The sequence below is a fragment of the Macaca nemestrina genome, chromosome 3, assembly GCF_043159975.1.
Source record: "Macaca nemestrina isolate mMacNem1 chromosome 3, mMacNem.hap1, whole genome shotgun sequence".
Lineage (NCBI taxonomy): Eukaryota > Metazoa > Chordata > Mammalia > Primates > Cercopithecidae > Macaca > Macaca nemestrina.
The window spans coordinates 5,292,967-5,316,097 of record NC_092127.1 but is presented as its reverse complement, the minus strand read 5'-3'; the positions used below and the strand labels follow the sequence as shown (position 1 = coordinate 5,316,097).

At 44.9% G+C, this 23,131-nt stretch overlaps 1 protein-coding gene across 16 annotated transcripts in view; it reads right to left on the bottom strand.

The window, feature by feature from the left end:
* Positions 1-23,131, bottom strand: part of LOC105466575 (acyl-CoA synthetase long chain family member 1) — a 73,864-nt gene that overhangs the window by 33,402 nt on the left and 17,331 nt on the right. For 9 of the 16 annotated variants that reach the window (XM_011715621.3, XM_011715614.2, XM_011715625.2 and 6 more), the window contains one exon: positions 16,930-17,156. In XM_011715621.3, the coding sequence (XP_011713923.1) occupies positions 16,930-17,124 (195 nt within the window). In that variant the 5' untranslated portion in view covers positions 17,125-17,156. Of the gene's footprint in view, positions 1-16,929; positions 17,157-19,032; positions 19,242-21,515; positions 21,537-21,859; positions 22,101-23,131 lie in introns of those variants that run through there. The other 7 variants (XM_011715617.2, XM_071092765.1, XM_011715615.2 and 4 more) reach the window with 5 other exon arrangements.

The window sequence follows — 23,131 nt, the reverse complement described above, 5'->3', positions numbered from 1 at the left end:
TGCTTAAAAATTAAATACAAAGTCTAACACGCCCCTGTGGTACCCGCACCCCTCCAGGCGGCCCCCTGCGGAACAGCTGCTCAGTGAGCGAGTGCTGAAAGACTGTGGCAGAAGATGTGCTGAGGTAAACCCATCGTTCGCCTAGAGGTAAGCACAGGCTCCGGGGTACCACAGCTAAGACAACAGGGCTGTCAAAAAGATGCCTGAAGAAAGAAAACAGGTTCACAGACCTATAAGTGCTGGCCCTGCCAGATAAGGCCAAAGAGAGCAAGAGAAGAGCCAGAAACTGCCACCACTACACACATTGCCAGTTCTCAAGCCACTGCCATCCACAACACAGAGGACTGATCCTGCTCAGCCCTGGTGGAAATGAAACCCCACTTGGCTATACTTCTAAAATGTTTCCTATATTCTTTTTGAGACTATTTCCACTGTTTTATCTCCTCACCAAGCGCAATGTAATCTGTTAGAAACTTCACTTTCTTTCACAGCATCTCTAACAGTTAAAATAATCAGCTACAAAACATATGATTGTGCAGAGACAGGTCTTCACTAGTTTTAGGTGCAACATTTATAGGTGTGCAGACTTGACATCGCTGTGCACCCTTCTCTAAGTCGTCTTCATCTGTTGGCTTCCTGAGTATATTTGCTATGCACAAGAACTCCTAATGATGGATAAGGCGGCAGGGCCTAGCCTCCCACAGTAGCAGCAGTAGTCTTTAGAGGTAGCAGGTCTCCAATGGGAGCTGCTGAGTCCTCTGGGGCCAAAGGACACTGTAAGGCATCCAGACATCCACAGAAAGCCAAAAAGCACTTTTTAGAGACTGATAAAAAAAAGCTCAGTGACTGTGACGTTAGAGCCTGCCACTTGTTCTTTAAATTTCAGAGAGGGGCCTTCACTTTTACAACAGTCTGGAAACGCTTGGAGAAATTAGACTGTGATACGATAACTTCTGGTACCAACAGGAAAGAGCTGTCCAAAAGTGGAAGAGATCATTTCTGGCTTAAGGTGTGATGAAAGAAAACAGGAGACACCAGAAAGAAGTGGGGAAAAGCTAGGTCTCAGAGTAGGGTGGCAGCGCTGAGGAGGGCAGTGCGGAGGAGGAAATGGATGGGTGCCAGGGGATGAACTCACAGGGAGACCCCTTAGAAGGTGACGACTGCCTGATCTGTTTCCATGGACTCTTGTATTTTCATTAGGATTATCCATTCCTCTTCCTACAAGCTCTTTTGCTTTTTGTCCATCCTTAAGTTATTATGTATATACTGTTTAAAAAACATTTAAGTGATACAGAAGTATATCAAGGAAAAATGATTACTATTAGTAGTTTGGTAAATTCCTCCCAGTCTTTTTTCTATGCTTATACATTTACAGACATTCTGTCAATATCCACTGTGTGCTACATATGTGTATTTAACTCTTGATCCAAAACTGCAAATACTTTTCTGGAGTAAATATGACCCAATCATATCTTTTAATCATCACAATGTCTTCTCTCTCTTGGCAGAAACTTTCTAACACCTATGGCTGTGATTCCAAACACACTTACTAACTACAGCATGCTGCTTTGTAAAGCAAACACGTTATTCTTTGTGTGCACAAGAATGGGAGAGTATCTTCGCATCAGTGTCACGCATTATTGTTACTTAATTGCTGAGTCTGTTTTCTTTTCTGTAACATGGAGACATCATGAGTCCACTTCCAGGGTTATTTTTTGTTAAAGAGGAACTTTCCTGTAAAATATGATTGTGTAGAATATTACTTGTGCACCCGGTAATATGCTCTAACTACAGTACAAGTCCTCCATCACCTCAATCTTGACTCCAACAAATAGCCTGAAATTCAGAAGCAATTTTCTGGCTTGGTAGAGAGTATCAGAAGCCTCTTTAACCCATGAAGCCACCAAAAACACCTAAGGTACCAAGGCTAAGGCAGGAAGAGAAAGGGGGAACGGACAAAATGATAGAAAACAGGAAGACTGAGAGGGTGTGAAAAGAGAAAAGAAAAGCACCAAGCATGACGGTGAAGTGTGGTTGTCTCAGCATGGCCTGGAGATGCAGGCGGCCTGGCCGCCCACAGGGAGGTCCTCACGATGCTCTGCTCAGGACGGTGCCTTCTATACCTCTTGACACAACAGAAAAGCATTCACGGTCTTTTTCAGCACTATCTCCTCAACTGCACTCTGCAGAGGAACTCCCCTAGCTGTGAATGGGCAGATGGGGATAAGGTGAACAAGACATAAGCCTGTTCTGAAGGAGCCCAAGTCTTGTCCCTAAGTGACCAGAGGGACTTCAGGGAGCCCTGGCTGAGCAGAAGAGTGCAGGGAGAGTCAGGATGAACAGACAGAAGCAAGCCTGAAATCTCAGGTGCACAGGCTCATCCTAAAGCCAGGGTTCTCAAAGTGTGGTCTGCGGAACACCTGGCACTGGTTAGGAAAGCAAATCACAGCAGACCTGCCGAATCCAAAATTCTGGGGATGCAATCCAGCAATCTGCGCTTTCAGAAGCCTTCCAGGGGCCGCTAAGGTTTGACAAACACCTTGCTAGAGACACTGAGGTTTCCAGCAGGGAAGTGGTGAGGATAGGCGAACGGGTTAGAAAGAAATCTACAAGAAGTGGACACAGTGTGTGGAACAGGAGGGAGAGGAGAGACTGGAGAGAAACCAACTCCTACAGACCTGGAGAGGGCAGTGGGAGTTGGGAACCGGGAAGGACCAAGGCACTGGGCGTGCTGCAGCACTCAGGAACAGGATTTGACAGGTAATGGGGTGCAGGCAGAAAGAAGGATGGCTGAGAAGAAAAACTGTTCCCTTTAATCCAATAGAAGACTGGGCACTGGGGGTAGGCTTCAGAAAAGAGAAGTTTAGCTTTGGACATACAGAGACCATAACCCTTCGAGATAGGTCAACCACCTTGGTCAACGTCCCAAATTTTATTTTGAGAACCACTGCTCTAGAGGACCATTTTATAACAAATTTTTAGCTAAATAATTTTTTAGTTAGGTGTAAGGTTTTGGTGGTGTATAATCTTCTGGAATCCGAGAAACACGGAGGCAAACGAACTAAATCAAAGTTGAAGAAGTGAATGATATCCCCAATAAAGCAACATCGTGACATGTAACCTGGGGCAAGATACTTATTATTACCCTAATTAGCAATTAGAATAATGAGAAAAACCTGAACATGAAGCAGTAAATAAGACATCTGCCAAAAGGAGACACTAATTGAAGGCTCGATGATACTGGATAAAAGGTCACACTGTCACTCAGTTGTCAGACATAACTGTAATTTCAAGAAAGGGGGTTGAATAAGAAGGGGAAGGGCACAAAACATTAAGATCCGTGCTTCAAAATCTGTGGCTCTATGAAAGGACCACACATTCCAATAATGAATCTTTTTTTTTTTGAAACAGGGTCGTGCTCTGTTGCCCAGGCTGGAGTTCAGTGGCATCATCAGAGCTTGCTGCCATCTCGACCATCTGCACTCAAGCAGTCCTTCCACTTAACCTCCCGAGTAGCTGAAACCACAGACACATGCCACCTTGCTTGGCTAATTTTTTTATTATTTGTAGAGACAAGGTCTCACTATGCTGCCCAGGCTGGTCTCAAACTCCTGGGCTCAAGTGATCCTTCCTTCTAGGCCTCCCAAAGTATTGGGATTACAGGTGTGAGCCACTGCGCCTGGCCCAGTGTTGCTATTCTTTGAACAAAAATGCTATATTTAAAACTGGGTGTTAGCAACCTTAGTTTTATCTACATAAGGGGTTGCAAGCTGAGTGCTGGGAAGCGTAGCTGTAACAATTGGAGCCCAAATTTTCTGTAGGTTTTACAAGATAGCGTCACTTCAAAAGCTGGGGACTTAAATACTGTACTAGGTGAGTCCACGTAGCTATTTCTAGGGACACCTATTTAAATGAAAAATAGCTTAAATCTGGCCCTTATGGCCTTCTGACATAACCTACTGAGCAGGTGGCAGTGTGTGGGGGTCGCTTGGGCTCAAGAAACAGGGCAAGAGAAGCAGACAACCCCAGTTGAATGTGTAGGAAATCAGTCATAAGCCAGTGAGTCAGCAGGCATCATGGGTCTTCTACTGCTTCTGCTACAGATCTCTTTAATGTGGTTATATAGCTTTCCCAGTTTAAAAAAAAAAAAGATGGTGAGTCAAACCCACTACAGTGAAATCAGTGGTCATGAGTGTATTCCACAACATCTCTACAAGCTCAGGTTCCTCCTGAGGTCAATCTCCCCGCAAGGGCTGAAGTAGGAAGTAAGTCCAAGTTCCTCTTGGGGGCAGAAGAACATCTGCATATCAAGGGTTTCCAAGGCCAGAGCTCTCACCAATATGTGACTAACAGAAACCCAATGGCCAGTTATTTCGTACCACTCCCCTATTTAAGTGCAAAAGCAAATTATGCCCTTGAGGATTTCTTAGGTGTAGAGAAGCCCAAGCTTTACCACTCACAGCCTCATTCATCTCCATCTCCAAATGGGCATTTACAGGCCACAGCAGTTATATGCCCCTTGTGTTGCTATTGTTTATGCAGGTGAGGGATAGGGAGGTGGACGCAGGGCGAAAGGGAGAAGGGAGAGAAGGGAGAATGAGAGAGAGAAAGGAGTAGAAGGGGGAGAGGCAGAGCCAAGAGACTGCCAAAGACGTGGCTGGGTTCTAATGCGGAATCCATCTCTGGGGTGCAAAGGAGCACGTAGAACCATGGACCGGGGTAAAAGTGATTCCTTTTTGCTCCTTCTAATACCTAACACGTGGTCCACACAGCTGTTTCCCTTCAGGATACCCAAATCCAGATGCTCAAGTCCCTGATACAAAATGGCATAGTATTTGCATATAACCTATGCACATCTTTCTGTAGACTCTAAACGGTCTCTAGATTACTCACAATACCTAATGTGATGTAAATAAGTAGCTGTTAAACTGTATTGTTCAGGGAATAATGACAAGGAAAAAATGTCTGGCAATGTTCCATACAGACAAAACCATCCATTTATTTCCACAGAATATTTTTAATCCACGGACACAGAGCGCCAACCATATCCTTCCCAGCATTTACATTTTACACGCATCTTAGCCTGCTCAGAACTCCGTCATGTGCTTCTTTTTGTAAACAGACATAAAACTACTTTTCCATCCAGTGACCTTTCAGAGAGGAACTCTGGCCATCAATTCTCTTATCTAGCAGACTACACCTTTGATATATTACACTAGGTCTTTTAAAGGCCAGCCCCTGGGCAACTCCCCCTCCACAATAATTTCTAAATGACAATGGATAGATATTTGTAAAATTCCCAGATTTCCCCCAATACAGTGAACTGCAAATGTCACAAGGAGACAGTGAGGCCTCACGCTCACTATTCATACTCACTGTTGAACTGGCTGACTTCCCAAGATCCTTTCCTCCCAGCTGAGCACAGAAGGCAGAACTATCCTGACACTGGTGTGCAGGAAGGATGGAAGGTGAGTGAATGTGTACGGAGCCTGCTAAAGGCCAGCCCCTCTCCAGATGTGGAAGCTCAGACTCCGGGGGCCGCCTCCCTTCTTAGTCCCACGTCCACCACGTAGTGGAGCAGAGCTTCGAACCTAGCTCAATGAGACATCCAGATACGTCAAGGTTTGCTTGGCAGTTCACAGGCAGGTCCCAAACATGCCCACACCTCCTTTGTGCGTGTGTGGAGACATCCTTCATCCTTGAGGAGGTGGGGTCCAGGTCACCCGTGCCTGGCTGGGTTTTCTGATTTTTCAGCACTTGCTCATAACCCTCAGAACCTTTTTTCTTTTCATTCCTTGTTCATCTCCAGTTTCCAACTTCCCAGCTCCCCACTATCCCAACTAGAGGATTTGCTGAAGAGGGACGGGGGGATGGGGGCAGGAGGCTGACACGGTACTTTGCAAAATATCTCATCACCAGAAAAAAAAAAATCAGCCGACCACAAGAGGGGAAGTATCACCCTCCCGCCTCAATGAAAGGGAAGAAAATGTGAAGTCACAACGTCCAAATTCCTACAAATACACATTGTTCCAGGAAACAGGACTGCCAGTAGAATTTTTACATGCCAACCATTTGAATATACAAGGCATCTGTTTCACTTCTGCCTAGTTCAAAGGGAGCCACATTCCTATCTACTACCTTTGGTTGCTTTTGGACAATGGGTGCTGAAGGGGTTTTGTCAAGAAACACAGTCTATGCTGGTCATTTTTCATTTGGCACCAGTTGGTTCCATTTCGGGGAGGCTACTTTTAAACATAAGTAAATATTACAGCACGCATTTATGTCATTTATGCGTACACACGTTCTCTGTTTAATGAAGCTTGTGAGAAGCGACATCATTTGTACAAAATCAAATTGTGTTTTCAGACCTGCTTTATCATATTCCCTATATATATGTAGGGACCTTTAGCTTTTTCTTCCTAGGTAAAGGGAGCCCAGAAATAGTTTTTTAAATATAACAATCAACCTCTTTCTTTCTTTGAATTCCTAAGCCAGGCACTTAATACTCCTGTGGCCTGGTCTTGGCATAAAGATCAGAAACTCTGCCCTCGGTTCTCACTCTGCAGGCCACCCCACCCAGCCACTACTGCTCATTACCAGCGCTAACACTTTTCCCACCTAATTCAGCCACCTAAAAGCATCCCTAAGTCAGCAGACGTGTCTTACAGCCTCTCAGAGAGCAACTCAGTTGTTTCCTGTAATGTGAGTTTTGTAAGAACAAGTAATTTAGCAAGGTTTTTCATAACTTGTTATTAAGAAGCTCATTAAGTTTTAGAAAAGGTACTAAAGTTACCTCAAGGCATGAAAACGCTGATGTTTGCACCCTGCCAGAATAACATTTCTAAACAAAAACACCCCCTCTAAGCATACTCTCTCCATCCACCTATGCTTGTTAATACTGAGTGTCAACTTGATTGGATCGAAGGATATGAAGTATTGATCCTGGGTGTGTCTGTGAGGGTGTTGACAAAGGAGATTAACATTTGAGTCAGTGGGCTGGGAAAGGCAGACCCACCCTTAATCTGGTGGACACCATCTACTCAGCTGCCAGCATAGCCAGAATAAAAAGCAGGCAGAGGAATGTGAAAAGACTAGACTGGCTTAGCCTCCCAGCCTACATCTTTCTCCCATGCTGGATGCTTCCTGCCCTCGAACATCAGACTTCACATCCTTCGGCGTTGGGACTCGGACGGGCTTTCTTGCTCCTCAGTTTGCAGATGGCCTACTGTGGGTCCTTGTGATCATCTGCGTTAATACTCCTTAATAAACTCCTATATATCCATCCTATTAGCTCTGTCCCTCTAGAGAACCCTGACTAATGCACCACCTCACTGCCCCAACTGCCAGGATCACTTGCGGCAAATGTCCTCAAATGCTGGAATACTTTTCAGGAATTCTCTGAGTATCTAGTCAGCAAAGCTGCTACAGGTAGAATTAAAAGGGGAAATCTTTGCTCCCAGCTTCATTTGACCATTTGTACAATTATGTTGCTATCAAGACCATGGTATAACAGGCCATGGGGAATAGTGACCCAGAATCTGCAATCACACATGGTAATAAATGGAAGTTAATACCTAAAAACAGCCCAGATTTCCATAAGGATGAAGAATAGGATGAAGACAGAGCACCGGATCAGGAGATTCTTCTGAAGTCTCACACACACTTCTAGTTAAATATACGTCAGATAACTGATTTCTGTTTTAAAGCTTCCCAGAGATGAGAATTAGGTTTACATTTACAAATGACTGTGGAAACAGTATTTATTAGGTCATATTTACAAATGACTGCAGAAACAACCAGATGCTACTACTACTGTTCCTAATACTTGTCCCTTCCTCTCAATGTTCACCTGCTACCTCCCACTTGGTTCAAAATCATTCATCTATTGCCCCATCTTGCAACTGACTGTGACACTCCTTCTTCTGACCCACCAGGCTGGTGTCAGTGAGGGCGAGTGACACCACCATCCAACTCAACCCCAGCTGCCCTTCCTGGACAGCTCCCTTCCTGCCCTCTCCTGGCAGTTTCCATTTAGGTTTGTCTCTAAATGTTTGCCTCACAGACACGTGTAATCCTGCCCAGATCAACAACAGCTCCTGTTCAGAGTGGGCCCCAGCCACTCAAGTCCAGAAGGGTGTCTCGCCACCCTCAGCGTTTCCACTGGCATGATCCCCATAGGCCCACACTTGCTTTCCCTCCACAAATCCAGTGTGAGTCTTCATAAGAACTTATGAATCAATGAGTTACTCTCTTCTCCTGCAAAAATTACTTCTCCCAGATTGCAAGTGGGCCTTTACATGCATACATGTGAAGTATGGTTATGTGGAAATGAGGGATTCCACCAGCCACATGGGGAAATCCTACTTGGTAATATGTCCATATACACCCTCTAAACATGGATGAAGGATGCTAGTCCTTGTTGCAGTGTGCATGTGAGCTGGGAGGTCTGTGGTTTGTTCATGCAGATCATGACACTGAGAAGGCCTCTGGTGGGGTGTGACTTTTGAACTGTAAACCATGCTGTTGATTGAGCACTGGCTTCCACAGCCTGGATATGCCACCTTTAGTTTGTTCTTCCAAATCCTTACCTGAGAATGAACCCACAGCTTAGTTCTGTGGCATGAAAACAAGTCACTTGCATTGACTGCTCTAGTCTCAAGATGGCTCTCACCCTCTGCCAAGGACAAGGGGTCTGAGTGGTACTTCCTGCTGGCCTGGAGCTCCCTGGGGGCAGCAGCCTTCTCTGCCCTGGTACTGTGCGCATCGTGCCAGAAAAACTCAAGTCCTTGCTGAATGAATATAGATCTGATAACTATTCACTGTGACTAGTGGAGAATTAAACCCAAAGTGTCACATCCTATGTGGTAGGCTTTATGAAGCACAGGATTAAAATGCTAAAGCAAGTCGCTAACCATATACATGCCAACATATGGATGTATAAATTTCAATCTCTCATGCAAAAGGGCCACTGGCCAGCATGTGACCTGGAGGTCATGAGATCATTTGGTGTGGAATTTAGTCATCCACCTAGGAAACAAGATCAGTTATACCCAAGGAACTGGTTCTGTGTGTTATAAGAGGTGAACCCATGCTGGAACTGGTTCTGTGTATTATAAGACGTGAACCCATGCTGGAACTGGTTCTGTGTGTTATAAGATATGAACCCATGCTGGAACTGGTTCTGTGTATTACAAGACGTGAACCCATGCTGGAACTGGTTCTGTGTGTTATAAGATAAGAACCCATGCTGGAACTGGTTCTGTGTGTTATAAGATGTGAACCCATGCTGGAACTGGTTCTGTGTGTTATAAGATGTGAACCCATGCTGGAACTGGTTCTGTGTGTTATAAGACGTGAACCCATGCTGGAACTGGTTCTGCGTGTTATAAGACGTGAACCCATGCTGGAACTGGTTCTGCGTGTTATAAGACGTGAACCCATGCTGGAACTGGTTCTGTGTGTTATAAGATGTGAACCCATGCTGGAACTGGTTCTGTGTGTTATAAGATGTGAACCCGTGCTGGAACTGGTTCTGCGTGTTATAAGATGTGAACCCGTGCTGGAACTGGTTCTGTGTGTTATGTGAACCCATGCTGGAACTGGTTCTGTGTGTTATAAGATGTGAACCCATGCTGGAACTGGTTCTGTGTGTTATAGGATGTGAACCCATGCTGGAACTGGTTCTGTGTGTTATAAGATGTGAACCCATGCTGGAACTGGTTCTGTGTGTTATAAGACGTGAACCCATGCTGGAACTGGTTCTGTGTGTTATAAGACGTGAACCCATGCTGGAACTGGTTCTGTGTGTTATACGACGTGAACCCATGCTGGAACTGGTTCTGTGTGTTATAGGATGTGAACCCATGCTGGAACTGGTTCTGTGTGTTATAGGATGTGAACCCATGCTGGAACTGGTTCTGTGTGTTATAGGATGTGAACCCATGCTGGAACTGGTTCTGTGTGTTATAAGACGTGAACCCATGCTGGAACTGGTTCTGTGTGTTATAAGACGTGAACCCATGCTGGAACTGGTTCTGTGTGTTATAAGACGTGAACCCATGCTGGAACTGGTTCTGTGTGTTATAAGATGTGAACCCATGCTGGAACTGGTTCTGTGTGTTATAAGATGTGAACCCATGCTGGAACTGGTTCTGTGTGTTATAAGAGGTGAACCCATGCTGGAACTGGTTCTGTGTGTTATAAGAGGTGAACCCATGCTGGAACTGGTTCTGTGTGTTATAAGATGTGAACCCATGCTGGAACTGGTTCTGTGTGTTATGTGAACCCATGCTGGAACTGGTTCTGTGTGTTATAAGATGTGAACCCATGCTGGAACTGGTTCTGTGTATTATAGGATGTGAACCCATGCTGGAACTGGTTCTGTGTGTTATAAGACGTGAACCCATGCTGGAACTGGTTCTGTGTGTTACAAGATGTGAACCCATGCTGGAACTGGTTCTGTGTGTTATAAGACGTAAACCCATGCTGGAACTGGTTCTGTGTGTTATAAGATGTGAACCCATGCTGGAACTGGTTCTGTGTGTTATAAGATATGAACCCATGCTGGAACTGGTTCTGCGTGTTATAAGATGTGAACCCATGCTGGAACTGGTTCTGTGTGTTATAAGAGGTGAACCCATGCTGGAACTGGTTCTGTGTGTTATAAGATATGAACCCATGCTGGAACTGGTTCTGTGTGTTATAAGAGGTGAACCCATGCTGGAACTGGTTCTGTGTGTTATGTGAACCCATGCTGGAACTGGTTCTGTGTGTTATAAGATGTGAACCCATGCTGGAACGGGTTCTGTGTATTATAAGACGTGAACCCATGCTGTAACTGGTTCTGTGTGTTATAAGACGTGAACCCATGCTGGAACTGGTTCTGTGTGTTTTAAGAGGTGAACCCATGCTGGAACTGGTTCTGTGTGTTATAAGATGTGAACCCATGCTGGAACTGGTTCTGTGTGTTTTAAGAGGTGAACCCATGCTGGAACTGGTTCTGTGTGTTATAAGATGTGAACCCATGCTGGAACTGGTTCTGTGTGTTATAAGATGTGAACCCATGCTGGAACTGGTTCTGTGTGTTATAAGAGGTGAACCCATGCTGGAACTGGTTCTGTGTGTTATAAGAGGTGAACCCATGCTGGAACTGGTTCTGTGTGTTATAAGATGTGAACCCATGCTGGAACTGGTTCTGTGTGTTATGTGAACCCATGCTGGAACTGGTTCTGTGTGTTATAAGACGTGAACCCATGCTGGAACTGGTTCTGTGTGTTATAAGACGTGAACCCATGCTGGAACTGGTTCTGTGTGTTATAAGACGTGAACCCATGCTGGAACTGGTTCTGTGTGTTATAAGACGTGAACCCATGCTGGAACTGGTTCTGTGTGTTATAAGACGTGAACCCATGCTGGAACTGGTTCTGTGTGTTATAAGATGTGAACCCATGCTGGAACTGGTTCTGTGTGTTATAAGACGTGAACCCATGCTGGAACTGGTTCTGTGTGTTATGTGAACCCATGCTGGAACTGGTTCTGTGTGTTATAAGATGTGAACCCATGCTGGAACTGGTTCTGTGTGTTATAAGATGTGAACCCATGCTGGAACTGGTTCTGTGTGTTATAAGATGTGAACCCATGCTGGAACTGGTTCTGTGTGTTATAAGACGTGAACCCATGCTGGAACTGGTTCTGTGTGTTATAAGGCGTGAACCCATGCTGGAACCGAGGTCTGATAACAATCTAAACAGTGAATCTGTGATGGTCTAACTGGGTTAGTCACCAGAAGTAAACCTTAACCCAGGTTTTGATACTCTTAAAAGTCTTAGAAAAGACTTGAAGGCATAAAAAAGTTTTTACTTGCTAAAATGTATTCCCTTCTCTAATATTTAAAAACAAACAAATAACACATATCACAGGTTTTTGTTTAAGGACATTATGATCTTGTAGTAGTTGTCAAACATCTTTCCGAACTAATTTGACAAGTCAGTCATCTCAATGCCCGTACCACCTGTCTCACAAGGAGAGTAACTCACATACTCTCTCTGGAGGGTCTCCGTCTCACTGGCTCAGAAGGAGCAGGCGAAGGGCAGGTGCCACTTGCATGGGGCTCATCACCAACGGCCCCCTCTGGCAAACAGGGCCACACAACAGCCATTCCCATTCCCAAGTGACCCCAAGGCCCAGTATCCAAAATTCCAGGGGCTCCCTGCAGTCCAGCGAAACTGCTTCCACAGGAAGCAGCCCTTGAGGATGCCTCCAATCCAGAGCAGGGCCAGGCTGGCTGTGCCAGCGTAGCACTGAATGTGATCATTGGAGTTGTAGCTGCAGACGGAGATAAGGTAGCTTCCAGAGCATCTCAGACATTCTGAGCTTCTGTGAATGTCACAGGGGTCCGTACTAACTGGGAGCAGCAGGTCTTGCACACACTACCTCCTTCAGCAATTACACAGGTTCTCAACTATATTCATAATGGTTCATGGCCTAAATCTCGCAAACTCTGATAGGTGAACCTGAAGCCGCATCAACACCAAGTTCTGCTCTGACTCCACCTATGTCTGACCTGGTTCAGGGATAGAGGATGAGGGAAGGGCAGAACCACTCCAGTTTTCACAGTCCTGTGCCCCTTTCATACCAGTCCTCACCATTCCCGATTCTTTATTTTTTATTATTTATTTATTTATTTATTTTTTTTTTTGAGATGGAGTCTCGCTCTGTCGCCCAGGCTGGAGTACAGTGGCACAATCTCGGTTCACTGCAACCTCCACCTCCCAGGTTCAAGCAATTCCCCTGTCTCAGCCTCCCGAGTAGCTGGGATTACAGGCATGCCACCACACCTGGCTAATTTTTGTATTTTTAGTAGAGACAGGGTTTCACCATATTGGTCAGGCGGGTCTTGAACTCCTAACCCCAGGTGATCCACCCACCTTGGCCTCCCAAAGTGCTAGGATTACAGGCGTGAGCCACTGTGCCCAGCCCACTGCCCGATTCTTGATAATTTCTGATCCTATACCCAACAGAACCTAGACTCTGTTTTTATTTTACCTGTCCCTTTGGCTCCATCCATTTCCATCAATACCTTTAGACTCATTTGTCTGCATAGCCATTTTCAAAACAGACTGCTCTAGACCAGGTGCTGTGGCTCACACCTGTAATCCCAGCACTTTGGGAGGTCAAGGAGGAAGGCTTGCTTGAGCCCAGGAGTTTGAGACTAGCCTGGCACAAGCTAGTTAGTTTGCGTTAGTTTGAGACTAACACAACAAGACCTCATCTCTAAAAAAAAATTTTTTTAATTAGCCAGGCATGGTGTTGCATGCCTATAGTCCTAGCTACTCTGGAGTTAGAGGTGAGAGTATAGCTTGAGCCCAGGAGTTTGAGGCTGTAGTAAGCTATGACCACACCAATGCATTCCAGCCTGGACAACAGAGCAAGACCCTGTCTCCAAATAAACAAACAAGCCTGCTCCTGGGTTCAGAGGCTCAGTTCACTGACTCTTCACATTGATCTGGACAGATCCAAACTTTCCTTATTATCCTGGTTTACTGCCCCCTTCCCCAAAGCCCTAGTTACAATATACAACTTTCTACTACTATAATAAAGGCAGCAAAACAGAGTTCTGGACCTTCTACTAACTGTATGATACATTTTTACCTCTTTGGACTCAGTTTTCTTGTGTATAAAATATGAAGGGAAAAGAGAAAGGGAAAAAACAATTGCTACATACTTATTGTGGGCCAAGCAGACATTGCATAACTACTCAGTCCTCTTAGCAACACTGAAGGAGGAAAGGTACTGTTACTTCTGTTTTCCACATGAGGAATCTGAAGGTCAGAAAAGCCTGGTGAACTTGCCCAAGGCTGCCTGGTCTAAGTTGGAGTCCGGTCCCACGTCTGCCCCATCCCTCTTTTCCCTGGTCCCTTTCCACTCCAACATGCTCCTGTACTTTGCTTAACAGAACCACGTGTGTCTGGGCTCTGACCGATCCCAAAAGGTTTCCAGTCACTCCAGAGAAGACGGTTTTCACTAGGGAGCCATGGAGCTTCAATCTCGGAGAACAGGCTGACACATTTAGCCAGGCTAAACCGGAACACAGGCTAACCCCGGAAATCATGCATTATCTGTGACAGTGATGTAAAAACAAACCAAACCCACAAAATCTGCTTCCATCCACTGCTCAAAGTCACAGAGCAGCAGCAGCAAAATCCTTCAGAAGATGGAAGTTCTTCCTTGGCACGCAGGGAGTCACAGTTACGACTGTGAGCTGCCACTACAGACACAAGGACATGGTTCTGCAGACAGGGCCCTGATCAGTCCAGGCTCCAACACTTAGGAAACACTTTTTGGATTCTGTTCCTAACCCAGCTTGTCTGTCCTGTTCTCTAATTTAGGTCTTCATTAGAGATCACCAGCACGAGTGTTAACCTCTTCTTTACAACCCTGATTTTTATTTTTCTTAGAGACAAGGTCTCACTCTGTTGCCCAGGCTGGAGTACAGTGGCACAGTCATAGCTCACCGCAGCCTCCAACTCCTGGGTTCAAATGATTCGTCCACTTCAGTCACCTGAGTTGCGGGTTGCATGGTTACAGGCATGAGCCACCACACCCGACTAATTAAAATAAAACAATTTATAGAGATGAGGCCTTGCTATGTTGCCCAGGCTGGTCTCAAAATCCTGGCCTCAAGCAGTCCTCTCACCTCGGCCTCCCAAAGTGCTGGGATTACAGTCATGTGGCCTCTGCACCCAGCCCTACGATCCTGATTTTTAAAAGGAAATTTCAGAAGGTGTAACTCACAAAGAACCTTTGTGCTACTGCCTTAAAAATCAGTAGCTGGGAAACAGCCGGCGTGGACTGTGATGAGAAGTGGCCAAACCAAAAAGTGCAGATTCTTCTCATTTTATTATCCATGGAAACTCTACAGGACGAGGAGGGTGATAAAAACTGTGCGTGTGAGATGGGGGTGCGGAGTGAGGGTGGGAACTGCAAACCCTGCTTACTTGTTTTCAAAGTAGGAACACGGCCACAATATTCTGCTCCGGCCACCAGCCCCGCAGCAGTGCCAGCAGCACAGGCTCTTCACCGGTACCTCATGAAGTGAATCAAGTTCCTCTTTCCCTGCCCTAGATGTCCATAGGATGATGCTAGCGACATCAAAGCATCTGTAATTATTAAGCACCATAATTCCAGAGCTACTTTTAAATGTAAAATTTTAACTTCTTTTTTAAAAAGGCAAAGCAAGCTCAGTATCTATTTCTCAGCCCCACAAATTCTGAAAATCAGAGCTCAATCAATTTCTATAAACAGAGAAAAATCAGGAAGCCTCTATCCTGGGCAGTAAAATTATAGATTTTCATTTTTTGCTGCATATCTGAAGTTTTAAATTGTTCTATAGAGAACACAGGTAATTATTTTAAGAAGGCACAATGCCTTTATGCTAAGCTAAAGTCTTAAAACCATACGTAAGTGCCCCCACAATTTCTCATACAATAGGAATTACTCATTTCTTACAGTTATTGCTAAGTTATACATGTCTTAACACTGCACTTGCCAACAGTTCTTCATAGAGACGGCAGCGCTGCCGTGATACATCAGGTGCTCTGCCAGTAGAGAAGGAATGCCAGAACCTCACAGGAATCCCTTAGGAAAAGGGGGATTCCGCTCATTTCCCCAGCCTATGTGATCAACAGAGGTGAAATATTAATGTACCCTGACCTTCTAAATAGAAATCAAGCAGAAAGTTAACTTTTCTCAGCAGTAGTTCAGTCATTCTATATTTATATTTCAGTATGAATTAGACTGAAGAATCTTTTATATATTTTAAGAGTTTCACATTAATGAATCCAAGAACTTGTCTAAAACAAAACAAAGACTAGCATCCCATAAATAACAAAAAGGCTGGCTCCAGCCAGGGCTGTGTGTGGAAGGGCACGCGCTCCCTCTGCGGCGGTCGGCCCGGGAGGGTGGGGAAGGCCTTCCATCCCTTCCATCTGGAAGCAGTAACTGGGGGGATTCTGGGTTTCACAATGTTCTTCTGCATATCTGCTGAATGCGGGAAACACTGAAGGGTGACTGACTTGGGTAGAGGAAAGCAAGCGACCATAGAGAAAACCAAAGAACAGGTGAGGAGTGGAAGCACCAGTGAGCATGTGGCCTCTTCACCTTCTCCACACCCCGCCTTTCTCACTAGGGAAGGCAGGGAGAGCAGGAGCACTAAGAATCTTCCTGAAAGGATCCTAAGGTTTCCTTACACCATCCCACCTATTAAGCCCTCATCGCCTGCGTTCCAGTTTCATTTTCCTAACATGAGAGCACAGCCTCCAGTCCGCCCAAGTCACACACAACCACAGCACTCAGCGGCCCAGCCAGACGCGCCTCTTGAGGGTTGTTTCTTCATGTCCTGCCCTGAATTCTGCAGCCATGTTCTTCCGTCAAGTTCTTACTCCAGCCCTATTCTATCTGAAATCCCAAAGTCTCTCCCAGCAGCCTGGGGTTGTGTTCTAAGTGTCAGATGCACCACAAGCGCATTCTTTTGGTAACGTTTGTTTGAAAACTCTCATTCCTGCCAGAATCCAACCCCTGGGAGAACAGAGGTTCTGTGCTGTCTTTTTCCTTGTGGAATCCTCCAGGCTGACTACAATGCTTACTACAGGGTAGAAACTCAATGTGATTTCTAGAATGATCTTCCATGTGACTGAAGGTAGACACCCAACCAACACCCTCTCATCTCTCCCTGTGCCTACATTTTGCCCTGTACCTCTGGTTACCACCATTAGTAATTTGTTTGTTTGGCACATTTCCATTTATAAAGTGTACTTATAAACAGATATTTGATTGTGATTGTGATCTTGATCGATATAACATTCAACAGGGCTTAGCTCATCTGGGGAAATGCAGAGAAAACACACGAGGCAGGCTGGGCCCTCCACTCACCGCCACTTCCACCGACTGCATGGAGAGGTCACATGGTGGCTTCAGGGCTTTGGGTCTCGTGGCGTACCAGAAAGTGGTGAGTGCTGCAAAAGCTCCGAAGCCCATAAGCGTGTTGGTCGGAAGAGTACGCACGTACTGTCGGAAGTCAACCAGCTCTGGCATTCGAAAATACCGGAACAACTCGTGGGCCTGCATTGTCCTGTGTTGATAGTTCTCTAAGCTGAATTCTGTTGGAAGAGAAAAATGTCATGTTCATTCCAGGGAAGCAGGACTCCTCTCCAGAACTCCAGAATTCCCAAAGGCCAGCCATCTAATTGGGTAGCTGCTCGGCCAGTCCAGGCATTAAACCCACAATCTAATGGTCCAGGTCTTTTCCTGGCTGTCAAGTGTCATTTTTCTAAAAACACTTTAGGATTTCATTTTCATTCTATTTCTCCATTGTCTTGTCTTGAAAAAAAACCCCATTCTCTTCCTTTCATTAATCATATTAAAAAGATTTTACTCATGAAGAATTCTTCCCATAAAAACTCAAATACGTAGATTTAAGTTTCTATTTTCTTCTTTGCTATTATGTCTCTGCTCTTGTCCGTCCACCTAATCAAAAACACTCGACTCTCATTGTCAAGGCTCATGGGAATGTGAGTGAAGAGGAAGAACAAGCCCAAACCACCTAAGGGCCGTCAGTTTCTATTTCTTCCAACAATCTCAGAACAAGTTCCCAAACTGGTTAAACACACCAATCTAAATTTCACCTTCCTGTACGCCTCACACCACTACGGTGTCCATATAAATGCTGGGAAACCCATAGTTGCCTATTCTGGTAAGATCAGTTTCTTTTACACTCCCCAAGACATTATAGCCAAAAGAAACAACAGATAAATTGGTGTGCATAAACTTTAAACCGACCACCAGATGTCTAAAGAGGGAATACAGCACAGTGTTTGAGAGAAAGTAGAGAATAGTATTTAAGATCCTAGATGCAGCCGGGCGCGGTAGCTCATGCCTGTAATCCCAGCACTTTGGGAGGCTGAGGCGGGCAGATCACTCGAGGTCAAGAGTTCGAGATCAGCCTGGCCAACATGGTGAAACTCCATCTCTTCAAAAAATATAAAAATTAGCTGGGTGTGGTGGTGGGCACCTGTAATCTCAGCTACTCAGAAGGCTGAGGCAGGAGAATCGCTTGAACCCAGGAGACAGAGGGTTGCAGTGAGCTACTGCTCACCAATCTGGGCGACAAAGTGAGACTCCGTCTCAAAAAAGAAAAAAAAAAAAAAGACCCTAAATGCTAGATACTAGAGCCAAATTCTGCCTCCCCAGCCTATGAGCTGTATGATATGGGACAAATGACCTCACCTCCATGTGCCTCAGTTTCCTTATCTGTAAAAGGAGCTGGAAATAGCACCTTATCCCGTAGGGCTTTTCCGACTGCTAAATGACTCAAGTAAAGAGGTAAGAATGATCTCACACACGTTAGAAAGTGCTCAAAAATGTTAGATGTTATGATTATTTCCTCTACCAACGCTCTGTGGTTCATCCTGAGTGCAGAACAAGTAAGGCATGCAGGTAAAAACACTGCCTACAAGGAGTGTTCAGATAAAATTAAGAAGCTTCTGCACGGCAAAAGAAACTACCATCAGAGCGAACAGGCAACCTACAGAATGGGAGAAAGTTTTTGCAATCTACCCATCTGACAAAGGGCTAATATCCAGAATCTACAAAGAACCCAAACAAATTTACAAGAAAAAAACAACTCCATCAAAAAGTGGGCAAAGGATATGAACAGACACTTCTCAAAAGAAGACATTTATGCAGCTAACACATACATGAAAAAATGCTCATCATCACTGGTCATCAGAGAAATGCACTGTGGTTTTGATGCGCATTTCTTTTTCTTTGTTAAAATACAGAAATTTTCTGCTAAAATTTAAATTTAAATGAAATTAATTTTAAATTTAATAGTCCCTGTTTTACAGGCCATTAATACTACCAGGACCAACCTAATGTATTTGCTCTGCTCATTCAATCTTTGCTACAATGAATCTGTGTAAGTGTGTACACACACACACACACACACACACACACACACGAAATTTCAAGGTTTACCATGACAGCAAAGAAAGAACAGATAAGCAGAGTTCTTCAGGCCACGATTCTGGAAAGAAGGCACCAGCACTTCCAAAACCACTCACCATCTGTGCCACCAACAGCTGACTGCTAGGTGACACCCCACTGCAGACACAGAAGAGGGCAGTGAGCCTGGGGGTGGGGGGGGGGTTAGCAGGGCTCAGCCGCGCTCCCCCAGCCTGCCAAGGTCTCTCAGGGCATAAGTCACATGCCGAGCCCCACGTTGCTGCCCACTGGGCTAAAGGTAACTAGCAGACAAAATCCACACTTGACTTCTCAGGAGAGCAGAGGGCGGAGAATAGGCCAATGGGCAGCCAGCAGCAGAGTCACCCCACTGCTCCACCCATGGGCAGGGACAGGCATCAGTGAGCGTTGCTGCCAGGACCGGTTCTGAAAACAGACACTGTTTTCTTTCTGCTCAGCTTCCCAATAAGAGACAATGGGCATATATTTTTTAAACCACTGAAATGAAGGATAGGATGCTGGGGGGTATGTCCAACCAAGGTAAGGCATACCAAGAAAGAAACCGATTGCCCAGAGCCTGCCGACAGCAGATTTATTCTAGACGAATACATAGGAATTGAGCTACTCCTGTCACTCTGCATATCTGAGCACCTAGTGTGAGCCAGGCTTTGGCCAGGCGCTGGGAAGACAGTGCTGATGACCTGGTCTAGGCTTTCAATGGGCTAACCTTCTAGCAGGGAAGATAAAAATCAAACAGGCAATGTCTGCAAGGCACTGGGGAAGGCCTTTCTGAGGAAGCGATGTACACCAGGTGGGATAAGCAGACAAATCAAGTCCATGTCCGATTGACACTGAGTGGTCAGATTTCAGAAACAGTATTGCAGCCCCACAACCTCAAAGCAGCCTTAGGAATATAATGTGCAAACTTGCTTTGCCCTCAAATCCTTCCAGCTCTAGTTGTCTTCATCACCCTGCAGCACTCCAGGTCTGAAGAGGAAGTACTCACCCTTGAGACACACTGCCATGCCTTTCTCTCTTCTCTCCCCAGAGCTCCTACAGTAACTCCATAAAACCTAGATTGTGTGAATTTGCAGGTGCTGTTCAACAGAATCACATCCCTGAGTGAGAATATTAAATAATTCCTCTGTAAACAAATACGGTCAGACACAGGTGATCAATTCGTCTATTTTAAGCATCAGCAGTAGCCATGCTATACACTGCATTATACCAAGAAAGTGTATTAAATCTAAGAACACTTTTTAAAAAAAAAAAACTTGAGAAAATTATATATTTAGTAGCATGTATACAAGCGCATTTCATTAGATACTAATCTACAATACTAAGGGTTGAATCCAGCCAAATTCCTGTATTTAGTGGGTGATAATGACAAACTATAGCAGTCTAATTCATGCCTCTTAGATGGCAGCCAGGTAACAAGCTGCAAGCCAACTTCACTGAACCAACTGATTAATGCTACACACAGGAAAACTGTAGTCTATGCATAAAGAACTAAGACAATGGCTCATTTAGATCTGTGTGAAGAACAACGCTTAAACTGACACTGATAGCATTACAAATCTTTTTCCTTCTATTTAACTGCTATTAAGGAAAAGGCACTTGGGGTATTTGAAAATGGAGGCAGACTTACATCCAAGGAAAATCAGGCACAATAAATAGCCTTTCGATGCTGTATGTGAACATAAGCATTAGACTAAGGGGTCTCTAAGAAGGATTAAGACTCATACACTTGCTAACAAATGGTAAAACTCAGATTTTATTCTTATTCTAATAGTGTTCTGGTTTGAATATTTCTTTATTCTTTCAAAATCAAATTTCCACATAAACATCTGAGGAAATTTATAGCCTGGGCATATAAATCATGCTGCAGTTTGCCAAAAATATGATTCAATTGGCTTAAAGGCTTAAGGAGCCAGTATTTCCCAGCCAGGAACACACAAGGCTACCGACAGCCAGCTTCTCCTTCCTCCACAGCCACTCCTGTGCACCCTCCTCCCGACCCTTACAGCAGGTGGGTTTGCTCAGCTGGGTTTTCTGAATTTCCTACAAACCTGAAGTCTAAGACCACAGAAGGACAGGGAAGGTAACAATGGCCAAGGAAATCTGGGCACAAGCCCAGTGTAAAGATCCAGCACAGAAGATTCCTTTAAATAGACCTGGGCAGAGACAGGCACAGCGAGGCAGGGTGATGCATGACTGTCAGAAAACAGAAAGTCTACCCAAACTTCGGATAGGAGAACTAAAAATGCAATTAGCATTTCCTTAGTGTTTTGGAAAGGCTTTCATATCCAGTGTCTTATCTGAACATCACAGACGCAAACTGATGAGGAAGAAACCAAGGCCAGAGACTTATAAGGCTTCCCCAGGATGTTAGTCAAGAACGGGACACCAAACAGTGTGACTCCAAATCCCACCTATGCTAATAATTCTTAAACTATGCTAAGCCACTGACCCTCTCCCCCGAGAATACACATAATTACCACAAGTCTCCTTTAGCCCAACCCAGGTTAGGAACCATGAGGTCAGGTTTCTGAAGTCCTTCCAGTACTCACGCTCCCAGGTATTATGAGAGCTCTGTACTGAGGTCCATCTGAATGCTCAACATCTTACATAAACGTTAGCATGTATCCCATCACCCCGGCCTCCGAACACGTGGGTGCGAGGCCTACTATACACAAAGGTTCACCTCTTCACCTTTTTATTTGTACCATGAAAATAGTGGCTCAGGGCCAGAGGTGACTCACAAGGACATCATTTTCTCGAGGACACACACACACACACACACACACACACAACTCCTGCAATTCTGCAAACTTTTACTTACATTAACATTGTATTCTCTTCATGTCATTTAGAAACCAAAAACCGGGTGGTCTGAATGTTTCTCTCCTTCTAAAGTTCCTCAAGCTTTCATTAAGATGAATAATGGCAATCTGATGGAACACTTCACTAGGAATGTAGCCCTCAAACAAACCCACATAAACTGCACCCTTGCCCCGGCAGTGGCAAATTAAGAAAGCCTGACATCTTTCCTTAACGCAGCAACCCAAGCTGGCAAGATGCTGCCATTCCGTGCCCCGCCTCCTCCCCTTGTACAATAGGCTATTTACAGAGGCTGAAAGCACCCGCTTTGTCCTTCACTAGCTGGGCAGAGCTCAGGCTTCAGGGAGGAACAAGAGAGCAGCAGCCGGGCCATTTGCTGTTCTTTCAAAGCCCCACTCCAAACCCGTTGGATGTGTGCTCCTTAACCCTGGCTTGGCAAATTCCCTAAAGTTAGATTTGCTTAAGCCATTCCCTTTTGAACCAAAAGAGCAGTCAGGCTCTCCCTAGAGAGAGGGAGGTACAGCAGCTCAAAAGAGATGCCAGTCTCCCAGCTAGACAGGAAGGCAGAGGTCGCTGTCCAAACCCTATCTCACCGAGTCCTGACTGTGGTCACTGCCCTGGGCCCATCTCCTCACTCCGAGCATCAGGAGAAAGATTTGGGGTAACTTTGGGATCCCACACACAAACATGAAAGCGGCTCCACAGGGAGTTAGCTAGTCCCACCCCACTGCCTTGGGGCTTTTTCTTCCCAATTAAGTATAATAAATCTTAAACCCACTTAATCTTCATTAAAGTGATCTTATAGATCACCAATTGAATTTCCAACAGACTTAAAAAGGAGAAACAGAGTGGATGCCCTGATTTTATAAATCTTACTGAAATATCAAGCCCAGCTGAATACCTCTACACTTAAACCACTCCCTGCCCATCCCCTTATAAAGTTACCAGAGACAGAGTGAGACACAAAGCTTTTAAGTGTTAACCAGTAAAATGAGGACCATACCTCAACCATTCACATTGGTCACAAATATCATATATACCCCCCAAAATAAAGAGATCTCAAACACAACATGTCGAATTTGAACAGATAAATTTTTAGGATGCAGGGTCAAATATCGTATAGCAGTTTCTGTATTCATTAAACTACATCTATATTTAAGTCACATGAAGAACTAAATTACTTTAGAAATACTGTTTTAAATTCACATTTCATTAGGCCGGGCACAGTGGCTCACACCTGTAATCCCAGCACTTTGGGAGGCCAAGGTGGGAG